The 15,668-nt window shown below is 42.3% G+C and overlaps 1 protein-coding gene across 1 annotated transcript; it reads right to left on the minus strand.

The window, feature by feature from the left end:
- Positions 1 to 14,900: 14,900 nt before the first annotated feature.
- LOC307097708 (non-secretory ribonuclease-like) lies at positions 14,901 to 15,362 on the minus strand (the record flags this gene model as incomplete). The annotated part of the gene is made up of 1 exon (XM_079767771.1): positions 14,901 to 15,362. The coding sequence occupies one exon, from the start codon at positions 15,360 to 15,362 to the stop codon at positions 14,901 to 14,903; it is 462 nt and encodes a 153-aa protein (XP_079623897.1).
- Between the last annotated feature and the right edge of the window lie 306 nt (positions 15,363 to 15,668).

Below are 15,668 nucleotides of genomic sequence, written 5' to 3' on the forward strand. Positions count from 1 at the left end.
TCCACAATATGACAATGGATTCTGTACCTAACTCTACCCTTTGATTTGTATATCTCCACCTTGCCTTAGAACAATTTGTGTTAATAAAAAGCAAGAGCCCTGAGACGAGGAGAACTTGGTTTCTTCAGCCAAGGTCCTCTGCATCCCCCCCCCCCCAAATGCCTTTCAAAATTATGTTTAGTCTCTGGACTCTTATTTAATTTACACACAGCCCCTTCTCCAGGTTTCTGAACCCCCCTTGCAGAAGCCGGATTAAGACCACCAGCGTTAATCATAGTGTATGATCTTTCTAATGTATTGCTGAATCTGATTTGCTAGAATTTTGTGGAGGATTCTAGCATCTATGTTCATCAAGGATATTGGCCTGTAGTTCTCTTTTTTTGTGGTGTCTTTATCTGGTTTTGGGATTAGGGTAATTCTGGCTTCATAGAAAGAACTTGGAAGTGTTCCTTCCTCTTAAATTTTTTGGAATAGTCTGAGTAGGATAGGTTTTAGTTCTTCTTTGAATGCTTGGTAGAACTCCCCTGTAAAGCCGTCTAGACCATGGCTTTTGTTTGCTGGAATATTTTTGATAGCTGTTTCAATTTCTTTGGAAGTTATCTGCTTATTCAGGTTTTTTGCTTCTTCTTGGTTGAGTTTTGGGAGCTTGTATTTTTCTAGGAATATGTCCATTTCATCTAGGTTGTCCATTTTGTTAGAATAGAGTTGTTCATACTATTTTTTCATAATCATTTGTATTTCTGTGGGATAAGTTGTTATTTCACCTCTTTCATTTCTGATTTTGTTTATTTGGGTCCTCTCTCTTTGCTTTTTGGTGAGCCTGGCTAGAGGTTCATCAATCTTGTTTATCCTTTCAAAGAACCAGCTCTTAGTTTTGTTGATCTTTTGTATTGTTATTTATTTATTTTTTTGGTCTCTATTTCATTTATCTCCACTCGGATCTTCATTACTTCCTTCCTTCTGCTTATGCTGGGATTTTCTTGTTGCTCTCTTTCTAATTCTTTAAGTTGTAGGGTTAGGTAATTTATTACCATTGTATTTTTTTTTTTTTTTTGTGGTAGGCTTGTAGAGCTATTAACTTCCCTCTCAAGACTGCTTTCATTGTGTCCCATAGATTTTGGATTGCTGTGTTTTCATTGTCATTTGTTGCTATGATGCTTTTTATTTCTTCTTTGATCTCTCTGGTAACCCAGTCATTGTTTAGTAGAAGGCTATTTAGCTTCCACGTGTTTGATTTTTTATTGTTTTTATTGTAGTTGATTTCTAGTTTTATGCCATTGTGATCTTGAAGAAGCTTGATATGATTTCTATCTTCTTGAATTTGAAGAGACTTGGACTGTGACCCAATATATGGTCTAATTTTGAAAATAACCCATGTGCAATTGAGAAGAATGTATATTCTGTGGCTTTGGGGTGAAATGTTCTGAAGATGTCAATTAATTCCATGTGATCTAGTGAGTCATTTAGGATTGGTGTTTCTTTGTTGATTTTTTTGTCTAGAGGATTTGTCCAGTGTTGATAGTGGGATATTAAAGTCCCCTAATATGACTGTATTGCTGTCAATCTCTCCCTTTATAGCCTCCAGAATTTTTTTTAATGTATTTAGGTGCTCCTGTATTGGGTGCGTATATGTTTACCAGAGTTATTTCTTCTTGTTGGTTTGCTCCCTTTAGTATTATGAAGTGACCTTCCTTATATCTTGTTATGTCCTTCACTTTGAGATCTAATTTGTCAGATATAAGTATTGGTACCCCAGCTTTTTTTTCATTTCCATTCACCTGAAAAACCTTTTTCCATCCCTTCACCATAAGTCTGTGTGAGTCCTTTTTTCTGAGGTGGGTTTCCACTAGTCAGCAGATATATGAATCATTTATTCTTATCCACTCATCTACCCTATGTCTTTTGATTGGGGCACTTAATCCATTTACATTTAAAGTTATTATTGATAGGTACTTGTTTGTCACCATTTTTAATATTTATGCCTGTGTTCCTTCTTGCTTCCTATTTCTTCTTTTTACAGCAGACCCTTTAGCATTTCTTGCATTGCTGGTTTGGTGGTAATAAACTCCCTTAGTCCTTTTTTGTCTGTGAAGTTCCTGATTTCCACCTCAATTTTTATTGATATCCTTGCTGGGTACAGTATTCTTGGATTCAGACCCTTCCTTTGCATGACTTTGTATATTTCATTCCATTCCCTTATGGCCTGATGGAATGGGACTTGATAGAACTCTATCCTTATGTAAAGTCAGTTGCTAGTCTGATAGGGGATCCTTTGTAGTTAAGTTTCTGTCTCTCTGTAGCCACTTTTAATATTCTTACTTTGTCGTTGGTGTTTGCCAATCCTACCTAATAAAAGAGTAATATGCAAATTGACCCTAACTCCGCTACACCCACAAGCCACACCCACAACCAATCAGGAGCAAATATGCAAATAAACCCAACCAAGATGGCTACAGCCACAGAGAGCAGGAGGGAGGCTTGGGTTCCCCCGGTAACAAAGGAAGCCAAGCTTTCCGCCTGCCTTTGCCGGCCTAAGCCTCCACTCAAGGCTACAAAGTTTCAATTATAGAAGGTAAACAAATCCAAACAGAAATGGTGGCAGCCACTGAGCTGGAAAGAGCAGGAGGCAAGGGTTGCCCCCGGCAATGGAGGAAGCAAAGCTTCTGCAGCCCTGGCTGGCCTAGGCCTCTGCTCCAGGCTACAAAGTTTCAATTATAGAAGATACACAAACCCCAAAAGAAATAGCTTCCAGGCATGGAGCAAGCAGGAGGCTTGGCTCCGCTCCAGGCTACAAAGTTTCAATTGTAGAAGATACATAAATCCCAGATACCAGGGCCTCTGCTTGGGTCACCAGGGGGTGTGGCCAGGCTGAAAACCACCACAGGCCCTTCACCCAGGCCACCCCACACCCCAAGGGAAACCCCCACCCTGATCCGGGATACCCTTCAGGGCAAACCAGCTGGCCCGCACCCAGGCCTCTATCCTATCTAATAAAAGAGTAATATGCAGATTGACCATCACTCCAACACACAAGATGGCTGTCCACATGTAGTCAAAGGTCCTGCCCCCATGTGGACAGAAGATGGCCGGCACAAGATTGCCAGCAGGGGAGGGCAGTTGGGAGGGACCAGGCCTGCAAGGGAGGGCAGTTGGGGGCAATCAAGCCTGCAGGGGAGGGCATTTAGGGTTGACCAGGCCAGCAGAGAAGGGAAGTTGGGGGTGACTGGGCCTGCAGGGAAGGGCAGTTGGGTGGGACCCAGGCCTGCAGGGGAGAGCAGTTGAGGGGGGGGTCCAGGCCTGCAGGGGAGGGCAGTTAGGGGTTACCAGGCCTAAATGGGAAGGCAGTTAGGGGCAAACAGGCTGGTAGGGGAGCAGTTAGGCATCAATCAGGCTGGCAGGGGAGTGGTTAGGGGGTGATCAGGCTGGCAGGCAGAAGCAGTTAGGGGCAATCAGGAAGGCAGGCAGGCGAGCAGTTGGGAACCAGCAGTCCTGGATTGTGAGAGGGATGTCCGACTGCCCGATCCCACCAGGATTGGGCCTAAACGGGACATCCCTCGAGGGGTGCCCAGATTGAAGAGGATGTAGGCTGACCTGAGGGACACCCCCCCACCTAGTTTAATTATAATGTGCTTTGGCATCGGTCTTTTGGGGTTCATTTTTTTGGGGGGGACTCTGTGAGCTTCTTGGACTTGTGTGAGTTTTTTTCTTCCCTATATCAGGGAAGCTTTCCGTCATTATTTCTTCAAACAGGTTTTCTCTTACTTGCTCAGTTTCCTCTCCTTCTGGCACCCATATTATGCGGATGTTGTTTCATTTCATGTTGTCCCAATGTTCCCATAGGCTCTCCTCCTGTTTTTTAAGTTTTTTTTTTTAGATGCTGCAATGCTTGGGTATTTTTTCTATCTTGTCTCCTGGCTCACTGATGTGGCCCTCTGCTTCTTTTAGTCTTCTGTTGATGCTTTCTATTGAGTTCTTTATAGCAGCAATGTCATTTTTTATTTCTTCTTGGATCTTCTTCATTTCCTCTCAGTTCTTACACATATTGTTGAATTTGTATTCCATTCTTTTCAGTGACCTTATGACCATTTCTCAGATTTCCTTCTCTGACATATTGCTTGTCTCTATTTCTTTTACTTTCTTTTCTGGTGATGCCTCCTTTTCTTTCATATGTGGGCTATTTCTTTGTCTTCCCATGATCTCTCTTCTTTGGGTATTGGTTATGTAGGTCTCTCTCTACTGCATTGATTTAAAGGGACAAAATACAATACAAAAAGGCAAAACACACAAGGCACTGTACTCAAATGTATTCACGATACTAAAAACCCCAAATAAAGGTGACCACCAGAGAAAAGAGAATTAGAAGATACGAAAAAAAGAAAAAAAGGAGTGCAAAAATCATATTGAGAAAATGAAGTAAGAAAGAAAAGAAAAAGAATAAAAAAGAAGGGAAGGAAAAAAGATGGCGACCGGCTGGAAGGTAGGGAGAGAGTGCGAGTGAGGAACCCATAGAGGAGAGTGTAGACGTGTGTGGTGTGTGTGTGTGTGTGAGCTAGGGTCAGTTAGATTCTGCACGTCTTCCAAGGGGCTCCCTAACTGGGCAGTCCTAGATGGCGCAGCCCCGCGCACAAAGCGGACACTTCTCAGCGGCTGGTGCGGACGCGGAGACCACGCCATCTTGGGAAACAGAGCTGCCTGAGACGCGGATCCTGGCTTCTGACACAAACCAGGACCCTGCAGCCACTGGGCACAGAGAACTGCTATCACAGCTTCACACCAACAAACAAGAATCCAGACTTCTCAGCAGAATTCCGTGAGTCAAAGAGCCTACCCCACTCCCAGCAGGCGCGCCGAGAGCGCCATAGTAACTGATAGACCCGCCCCTCCCCCAAGCTGCTGAGCGCTCACAGGCGCGCCGAGAGCGCCATAGTAACTGATAGACCCGCCCCTCGCCCAAGCTGCTGAGCTTTGCGCAGGGACGCGCTCCCCACTAGGGAATTTGGCGCCTCACGGGACAGAAGCAGCTCCCGGTCGGGGAAATCTGTCAGTGCGCACAGAGGGCTCCCCTTCGGGGAATTTGGCTTGCGGGTCACAGCTCCCCCTTCTGGGAATCTTAGAGCGTGCACAGAAGGGCTTCCCTTCGGGGAAGTTGGCGCGCAGGACGGACTCCGCCCCCCTTCCGGGACTTTGGGAGAGTGCACCACAGAGTCAGCTCACCTTCAGGATTTTAAGAATGTGCGCTCTAGCCGGTTTGGCTCAGTAGAGAGAGCACACACAGGACGCAGCTCCACTTCAGGGAATTTGGCACGCCGGACACAGCTGCCGGGGATCCCTGACTCACAGCGCATTCACACTAAGAGCCAGCGACCCCAATTGTTGGTGCATGCACACACAGGGACCCTGATTCTCAACGAGAAACCTCACAAGGCAACAGAGACTTTGACACTCGAGTCTTGGTGCAGACACAGGGAAACTCTGACTCCTGGCACATCCTAAGGATCTCGTTTTCGGCGCATACCAACAGTGTGGTGCAGACAGGGCCCCTGATTCCAAGTGTGCACACGAGACCACACAGAACACTGGGGACACTGACCCTGGGCAAGTCTGGTTCCCACCAACCAAAGGCAGCCACACGTCCTAGTGTCAGAGCACTCCAGTGAAACTCGGGTGGAGCGAAGTCCCCACAGCACACGGCCCAGGTCCACGCAAACGGAAACTTGAGCTTTCTGGTAATAGCCAGAATGGGGAAACGAAATATCTCACAGAGGAAAGAAAATGTGGAGTCGCCAAGAAAGGAAATTAGTGAAACTGAAGCTTGCAACATGACCGAAAAGGAGTTCAGAGTAATGGTCGTGGAATTTATACAACGGATGGATGAGAAAATCAACAACTTATGCAAGAATCAGGAAGAAATGAAGAGTGATATAGCTACAATCAAAAACACCATGGAAAGTTTCAACAGTAGACTACAAGAAGCAGAGGACCGAATTAGTGAGTTAGAAGATCAGGTACAGAAACAAGCTCAAGCTGAACAGCAATTGGAGAAAAAAATTAAAAAGCAGGAGGAAAGCCTAAGGGAGCTTCGGGACAACATGAAACGAAGTAACATGCGTATAATAGGGCTGCCAGAAGGACAAGAAGAGCAGCAGGGTTTAGAAAATCTATTTGAAGAAATAATGACAGAAAACTTCCCGGATATGGGAAAGATAAAAGTTATGCAAGTAAAGAGAGTCCCAAGCAGGATCAACCCCAAAAGACCCACACCAAGACATGTCATAATTTCAATGGCAAATATAAATGATAAAGAGAGAATCCTAAAGGCGGCAAGAGAGAGACAGAGAGTTACCTACAAAGGAACACCCATCAGATTGTCAAATGATTACTCATCAGAAACACAACAAGCTAGAAGTGAATGGAAGGAGGTATACAAAGTGTTGCAAAGCAAAGGACTGAATCCAAGAATACTATATCCAGCAAGACTATCAATCAAAATTGAAGGGGAAATCAGGAGCTTTGCAGACAAAAAAAGCCTCAGGGAGTTTATCACCACCAAACCAGCAATGCAAGAATTGCTAAAGGGAATACTGTAAAAAGAAGAAATAAACAGGTAAGAAGGAATACAGACACAAAAATAGATATGACTGCAAACAAATACCTTTCAGTAATAACTTTAAATGTAAACAGACTAAATGCTCCAATCAAAAGACATCGAGTAGCTGAATGGATAAGAAAACACGACCCATGTATATGCTGTCTACAAGAGACCCACCTCAGAACAAGAGACTCACACGGATTGAAAGTGAAGGGATGGAAAAATATCTTTCAGGCAAATGGAAATGAAAAAAAAGCAGGGGTAGCAATACTTATATCTGACAAAATAGACCTCAAAGTAAATGCCATAACAAGAGATAAGGAAGGCCACTTCATAATACTAAAGGGAGAAATCCAACAAGAAGAAATAATTCTGGTAAACATATACGCTCCCAATATAGGAGCACCCAAATACATAAAAAAACTCCTGGAGGATATCAAGGGAGAGATTAATAGCAATACAATCATAGTAGGAGACTTTAATACCCCACTATCACCACTGGACAAATCCTCTAAACAAAAAATCAGCAAAGAAACAGCAATCTTAAATGACTCACTGGACCAGATGGAATTAATTGACATCTTCAGAACATTTCACCCCAAAGCCACAGAATATACATTCTTCTCAAGTGCACATGGGTCATTTTCAAAGATAGACCATATGCTGGGTCACAGGCAAAATCTCTTCAAATTCAAGAAGATAGAAATTATATCAAGCATCTTCTCAGATCACAGTGGCAAAAAACTGGAAATCAACTACAATAAATACAATCCAAAGAAATCAAACACATGGAGACTAAACAGCATGCTATTAAACAAGGACTGGGTCACCAAGGAGATCAAGGAAGAAATAAAAAACACCATGGCAACAAATGACAATGAAAACACAACAATCCAAAATCTATGGGACACAGCGAAAGCAGTCTTGAGAGGGAAGTTCATAGCTCTACAAGCCTATTGCAAAAAACAAGAAACAATGGTAATAAATTACTTAATCCTACAACTCAAAGAGCTAGAAAAAGCGCAGCAAGAAAAGCCCAGTGTAACCAGAAGGAAGGAAATAACAAAGATCAGAGCGGAGATAAATGACATAGAGACCAAAGAAACAATACATAAGATCAACAAAACCAAGAGCTGGTTCTTTGAAAGGATAAACAAGATTGATGGACCTCTAGCCAGGCTCACCAAGAAGCAAAGAGAGAGGACCCAAATAAACAAAATCAGAAATGAAAGAGGTGAAATAACAACAGACCCTGACGAAATACAAAGGATTGTTACAAAATACTACGAACAACTCTATTCCAACAAACTGGACAACCTGGAGGAAATGGACATATTCCTAGAAAAATATAACCTTCCAAAAATCAATCAAGAAGAATCTAAACAGCTCAATAGGCCAATAACTATGGACGAAATTGAAGCAGTCATCAAAAAGCTTCCGGCAAACAAAAGCCCGGGGCCTGATGGCTTCACAGGAGAGTTTTACCAAACATTCAAGGAAGAACTAAAACCTATCCTCCTCAGACTATTCCAAAAAATTCAAGTGGAAGGAACACTTCCAAGCTCCTTCTATGAAGCCAGCATCACCCTAATACCAAAACCAGATAAAGACAACACAATGAAAGAGAATTACAGACCAATATCCCTCATGAACATAGATGCCAAAATCCTCAACAAAATTCTAGCAAATCGGCTCCAGCAGTACATCAGAAAGATCATACACCATGACCAAGTAGGATTTATCCCAGGAATGCAAGGATGGTACAATATCCGCAAATCAATAAACGTGATACATCACATAAACAAATTGAAAGATAAAAATCACATAGTCATATCAATTGATGCAGAAAAAGCATTTGACAAAATCCAACACCCTTTCTTGATAAAAACTCTCAACAAGATGGGAATAAAAGGCTCATACCTCAACATAATACAAGCTATATATGATAAACCCACAGCAAACATCATACTCAATGGACAAAAACTAAAAACATTTCCCCTAAGAACAGGAACAAGACAGGGATGCCCACTCTCACCACTCCTGTTTGACATAGTACTGGAAGTATTAGCCATTGCAATTAGACAAGAAGAAGAAATAAAAGGCATCCAAATTGGAAAAGAACAAGTAAAGCTGTCTTTATTTGCAGACGACATGATATTGTACATAAAAAATCCGAAAGACTCCGTCAAAAAACTAATAGATTTAATAAATGAATTCGGCAATGTAGCAGGATACAAAATTAACGCCAAGAAATCTATGTCCTTTCTATACACCAATAGTGAACTTACAGACAGAGAGACTAAAAAGGCAATCCCATTTACCATCGCGCCAAAAAAATTAAGATACCTAGGAATAAACTTAACTAAGGAGGTAAAAGATCTATACACGGAAAACTACAGGACACTGAAAAAAGAGATAGAGGAAGACGTAAACAGATGGAAGAACATACCATGTTCATTGATTGGTAGAATCAACATCATTAAAATGTCCATACTACCCAAAGCAATCTATAGATTCAATGCACTCCCCATTAAAATACCAACGGCATATTTCACAGACCTTGAAAGAACTCTCCAAAAATTCATCTGGAATAAAAAAAGACCCCGAATAGCCACAGCAATCCTGAGAAAGAAGAATAAAGTAGGAGGGATCTCAATACCAGATTTCAAGCTGTATTACAAAGCCACTGTTCTCAAAACAGCCTGGTACTGGCACAAGAACAGACATATAGATCAATGGAACAGAATAGAGAATCCAGATATTGACCCAAACCACTATGCTCAATTAATATTTGACAAAGGAGGCATGAACATACAATGGAATAAAGACAGTCTCTTCAATAAATGGTGTTGGGAAAATTGGACAGATACATGCAAAAAAAATGAAGCTTGATCACCAACTTACGCCATACACAAAAATAAACTCAAAATGGATACAGGACTTAAACATAAGACGGGAAACCATAAAAATACTAGAGCAATCCACAGGCAGCAAAATCTCAGACATATGCCAAAAGAAATTCTTCAATGACACTGCTCCTAGGGCAGTGGAAGCTAAAGAGAAAATTAACAAATGGGACTACATAAAAATAAAAAGCTTTTTCACAGCAAAAGAAACCATCAACAAAACAACAAGAAGGCCCACTACATGGGAGAACATATTTGCAAATGGCATCACTGATAAAGGTTTAATCTCCAACATCTACAGGCAGCTTATGCAACTTAATAAAAGGAAGATAAACGATCCAATAAAAAAATGGGCAACAGACCTAAATAGAATCTTTTCAAAAGAAGACAGAAGGAAGGCCAAGAGACACATGAAAACATGCTCAACGTCACTAATTATCCGAGAGATGCAAATCAAAACAACAATGCGGTACCATCTTACACCTGTCAGAATGGCTATCATCAACAAATCAACAAACGACAAGTGTTGGCGAGGATGCGGAGAAAAAGGAACCCTCGTGCACTGCTGGTGGGAATGCAGATTGGTGCAGCCACTGTGGAGAACAGTATGGAGTTTCCTCAAAAAACTGAAAATGGAACTCCCATTTGACCCAGTAATCCCACTCCTGGGAATATATCCGAAGAAACTAGAAACACCAATCAGAAAGGACATATGCACCCCTATGTTCAGAGCAGCACAATTCACCATAGCTAAGATTTGGAAACAGCCTAGGTGCCCGTCAGCAGATGACTGGATCAGAAAACTGTGGTACATCTACACAATGGAATACTATGCTGCCATAAAAAAGAAGGAATTCTCATCATTTGCAGCAACCTGGATGGAATTGGAGAACATTATGTTAAGTGAAATAAGTCAGTCAATGAAAGAAAAATACCACATGATCTCACTCATTTATGGATAATAAAGAACATTATAAAATTGAACAAAAAGATAGATACAGAGACAGTAAAGCATCAAACAGACTGTCAAATTACAGGGGGAAGGTTAGGGAGAGATGGGGGAGATAAGAGATCAATCAAAGGACTTGTATGCATGCATATAAGCATAACCAATGGACGCAAAACTCTGGGGGGTGAGGGCATATATGGGAGTGGGGTTGGGGGGGCAATGGTAAGATATGTACACATATAATACCTTAATAAAAAAAATTGGAAAGAAAAAAAAAAAAAGAAGGGAAGAAAACTATTTATATGGGGGGAGAACTCCAATAGAACAACCACTAATCCCAAAAAATGCAAACACCCAGAGATGAATGCAAACTACAAACACCAACTAATAACAAGTGAGGAGAGGAAAAACATAAGCAAAAAACAAACAAAACCAAAACAACAACAACAAAAAAGAGAAACAATCTCACAAAACAAGCAGAAAAAAAGCCAATCTAATCAATAATCAAGCAAACAACAACAATTGGACAGAGAGAAAGCAAGGCAAAACAAAACAAAATAAAACAAAAAAACCTAGAACAAAAAAACCAAACCAAAACAAAAAAACATAACAACAACAAACAAACAATCAAAAGGGCAGAGAGAAAAAAATGTGGATAGTGAAGAAAGAGAAGAGAGAGGTGTTTATGGACTTAGATCAGGGGATTGGAAATTAGATACATAAGTAGGGTGAATTTTTACCAGGAGGTAAAAAGAAGGAATGGGGAAAATCTAAAGGAGGAATAGGGTAAGAGAAACAGGACAACAAAAGGGAAGAAGTGAGTAAGAGAGTGTTGGCCTAAAAGTAAAGTTGAGATAGAGTAAAATGATGCTAAAGGAAAAATTAAAATAGAATGTAGAACACTAATCCCAAAATAAAATAAAATAGAGAGAAAATAAAATGACACTTTTTTTTAAAAAAAAAAGGTAAAATAATAGTAGTAAAATACTGATTAAAAGTAAAAATTTAATAATTTAAAAGTTAAAATCAAGTGAGGAAAAAAGAAAAAAAATAGTTTCTTAAGTAAAAGATGAAAAAATAAAAATATGCAGTAGTGAAGGTCATTCACTTCCTCTACTGTTCTGTTTGGCATGCCTGTTTCCTTTTCAGTAGTTAGAACAGTATTGAAGTTACCTGCATTCCACTGCTCCTCCGTGTTGTAAGCCATAGTCCTGATTTTTCAGCAGGCAGTATTTCTTTGTTTCTTAGACTCCTTTATTTGTGTTTACACAAGAGTCAATTTGTGATTCAACCCTTGGGTGGCAGTGTTTCTGGATTGACCTCCGGGTCTATAAGTCCTCTCTAGGTAGTGCTTAGATTTTGTTTTCCCTGTTGCACTTAACATTGGTTTGGGAGAATGGACTGCCCCAGAGCTGGTTCTCTGATTATTACTCTTGCTCTGATCCCCAGGTTCCACAAAAACAACTTTCCCCTGCAGTCTCTGAGAGTTTCCCCAATTGGGTGATCCTAAGTAATGGGCTTAGTAATCAAAAGCAAGGAATTAAAGAGAAAAAAAGAGCCAGAGTAAGTGCACGAACTCTTGACTTTTACCTTCTGGCACTGCATGCAACTCTTTGAATGCCCCTAGCACTAAGTAGCCAGCACACTGGTAAAATTTTAGGCTGCCTTTTTGCGCCCAGTCCAGCTATGGGTTGATTTTTCGAGTTCCCTTCTGCTAGCAGCCGTGTTGACCCCCTTCCACATTCATGGATCACACTAGCCCCAATGGCCGTGGATTTTGTGGGGCGCAGACTTCCCCCGAAACTCTAGATCCTGTTGTGCATGTTTCTCTCTCCGGCCTGGATCACAGACCTCACCTTTTCCTAGGCGAAATCTTACTTTTCCGTGAGAAGGTGCAGAGCTCATCTGAGTCAGCATATTCACGCTGCTTGAGATCCGGTGTTCCTGTGTTTGCAGCTGTTCCCTGGGTGTTGTGGTTGTAGAGTCCCAGGATGTATAAGCTTCTGATAACAGCCACTCTCCTCTTCAATATGACGTGGTCTCTGCAGCAGAGCCGATTGCTATGGGAGAGATTTCAGCAGCAGTGGAGGCTGCCTGGTCAGGGGAGCCTGGTCTGGTAATCCCCAACAGTCCCTTGGAGTATAGCTGTCCCTCACCCACAAATATACATTCCCTGTACATCCACACACTCTCCTTTCATTCTCTCACTCACACACTATCTTGCAGTCTTCCTTCCTGTTGGCAGCCATCTTCCTCCCCCCCGTAACTGAGTTTTTATTGCTGCTAGGTGGGGTTGGCCCTCAGAGTGGCTGATTATGATTGATCCTAGCCACAGTGGATGAGCTACTATGTACTAGACAGTAAGTTTTTATCAGGATACAAACCTGTTTATGTAATCTTTTACTCCTTTCTTTCTCTTACCTCTCCAGCTAGTTTATCAGAAAGTCTGTTGTTTCTATCTTCTACACATGCCAAAACCTGATCACTTCTTGCTGGTCAACTGCTACCAGCTACTATGAGACATCGTCACCTCCCACTGCCATTACTGCAAAGGGCTACCACTGTGCTACCTGCTTCCCCCCTCACCACTTATGGTAGCCTGAACGATCCCTTGAAAGCATAACTGACATCATGTAACTCAGCTCAGAAATCTCTATAGTTAAAATTTTTCTATAATGTCTTCATTTCTCTTAGAATAATGGCTAAAGTCATACAAAGATTGTATGCCCTTATGTGATCTGTCCTCCAGTATCCTTGCCTTTCAAAACTAACCTCCTACTACTCTACCTCTATTCATGTTTCTGCAGTTCCATGGTCTTTAATGCTCTCTGAAATACCAGATACATTCCTGCCTGGTGACCACCTGAGCCCAACCTCAGTCCACATGTGCATGGCAAACTTCCTTAGCCTTTTAAAATTTTCCAAAAGTCATGTTGTCGAGGAAACCTGTGTTGACTATTATTCTTTAAAATGCTACTAATGTGGACACATGTAATACCTTAATCAATAAAAAAAATTTAAAGAGAAAAAAATAGAAAATGAATAAATTAAACATGGTTTTCTAATCTTAAATTCACTCTAATATTTTTTTGTGCTTTTGAGTACCTCTTAGAATTCTGTCTCTTGCTCTTTCTGGTGGCCTAAGAACCTTAGGATACAATTAACCCACTCTAAGCAATGAAGATTGTTTCGCTCCAGAAGGAGCAAAACTGCAATGGCTTCCTCAGAGGAGATGTTTGAATGCAGCTAGCGTCTGAAGTACCACAAAGCAAGAAGTACTGACTGTGTGGAAGGTGAGAGGGATTAGACTGCTACATCCCTGGGTCTGGAAGTGGAGCTGAGAACAGGAGGTCAGAAACCCCAGAAAGAGGTATAGTTAGAGGTAGAGATTTGATGACATGCCACCTCTGTATAAGCGAAAGGCAGACACTCCAAAAGACATCCCCCAACCCCTGTCACCCAAACAGTCACATGAATGCTGCTCCTGACCACAGTTTGCCAAGTGATTTTTCTTTCTGTTCCTCATTCATTCCTGAGTGCAGCCCTGTGATGGAAGCGGGGCAGGAAATCTCATTATCCAGTCTTTCTTTCTGTGGCTCTACAACCCACTAATCCTAGAGCCAGTGCCCCTTCCTGACCTGAGTGTGTATGAGCCAATGATTTCCCCTTGAGGGCAGCAGTGGAGGCTAAATTGGGCAAGAGCATCCTCACCCTGATGAGACATCCCAATTTTGTGCCTCTTCCCTGCCCTTCTACCACCTCAGGACCAGCTTCTCCCTTTTCCAGGACATAGAAATTGCCAGGGAGAACTTCCCCTCTTCTCTACGCAGCACTAGAACCTGTGAATGTGCTACCTGAACAGGTGATCTCATTCCACATTGGACCCAGAATCCAGCCCTAGTGTAACCAGTAATACCTGTAGAACTGATGCACTCTTTTACATAAAAATATCTCTGTAGCTAAAAATCACATTTGATATTTTATCTGTTTTGCATTACAACAAAAAGTTTACATTTCTCATATAATTTATTACTCATTAATCAGACAGAATTAAAGGCCTTTGCTTCCTAGTTACTCAACTGGGCCCATTTACCTCTTGCGATAGAAATACACAGATCAGTTGAAGCTTCGGGTTTTCAATGTGAGGCAGAGAGCGAGGACATTCTGAGTCACTTCATTTTACAAGGAGCCTCTTACACTCATGCCTCTCTATGTACCTCAGATCTCATAGGAGAGGAAGGGAAGCATTCTCTTGATCAGATGTGACTACATGACAGCAGAGGGGCACAAACAGACACAGACACTGGTAGGTCATTCTGCAAAGGAGTTTATTGCCGGTGAACAGGAGCTTCAGGCAGCAGAGCTTAAAGGGGTTGTGGGCTGGTGGTGAGGACTGGTGCTGATATCAAGGGTGGATGGTGGCATGGGACCATGGCTGTGACTGCGGGCACAGAGCTTAGTAGATTCTGTCGAAGTGAACTGGAACTGAATTGGTACAGGCAACACTGTAGTTTCTCAGTAAGGCTACTTGCTGGTATTGGCACTGATTGTAAGGTCGTGCCGGTCCTGTGAGGTTGCAGTAGGTAAGATGCACTGCAGCTCGGCTTCTATAGCAATTTCTATCACGTCCATTACGGCAGGTTATATTTGTCGTGGAACAGAGCTGAACTACAGCAGCAAGTGGTGTGTGGATGAAAGTATTTTCGCCTTTGCATGGCTTCTGGAAACTCATATAATTAAGGCGGTTAATCGGCTGCATTGCAATGGTGCATTGAGCATTGGTCATGTTTACATGTTGAACTTCAAACCACTGAGCCCAGGTTAGACCCCCAGGTGGGGCATGGAAGGAGATCACCATTCCCATGAGCCCCAGCAGCAGAAGGAGACAAAGCTGGGAATCCCGCTGTGTTGGAACCATGTTTCCTGTCAAAAGAGAAGCATCTCTTGCATCCCTGCCCAGTTGTGACACACCCCTTCATCTGTCACCCTGAAGGGCCCATGCTGTCACCAAGGTCCTATTTCCTTTCCCTTCAGCCCCCCCCCCCCATGTCTGTCTTGTGTCCTGGCTACTAACCCAAGCTCAGTCCCCTGGCAGTTGCTGTCCCATCCCTGGTCCTCCTGTCCCAACCCCAGGAGGGGGTCATTGTCTTACCCAGTCCAGTGCTGTGGCTGCTGTGAGAACAGATCCAACTGGTGGTCCTGGGTCTCAGGGGCAGCTGGTCTC

The sequence above is a fragment of the Cnephaeus nilssonii genome (genome assembly GCF_951640355.1).
Source record: "Cnephaeus nilssonii genome assembly, chromosome: 4".
Classification (NCBI taxonomy): Eukaryota; Metazoa; Chordata; class Mammalia; order Chiroptera; family Vespertilionidae; genus Cnephaeus; species Cnephaeus nilssonii.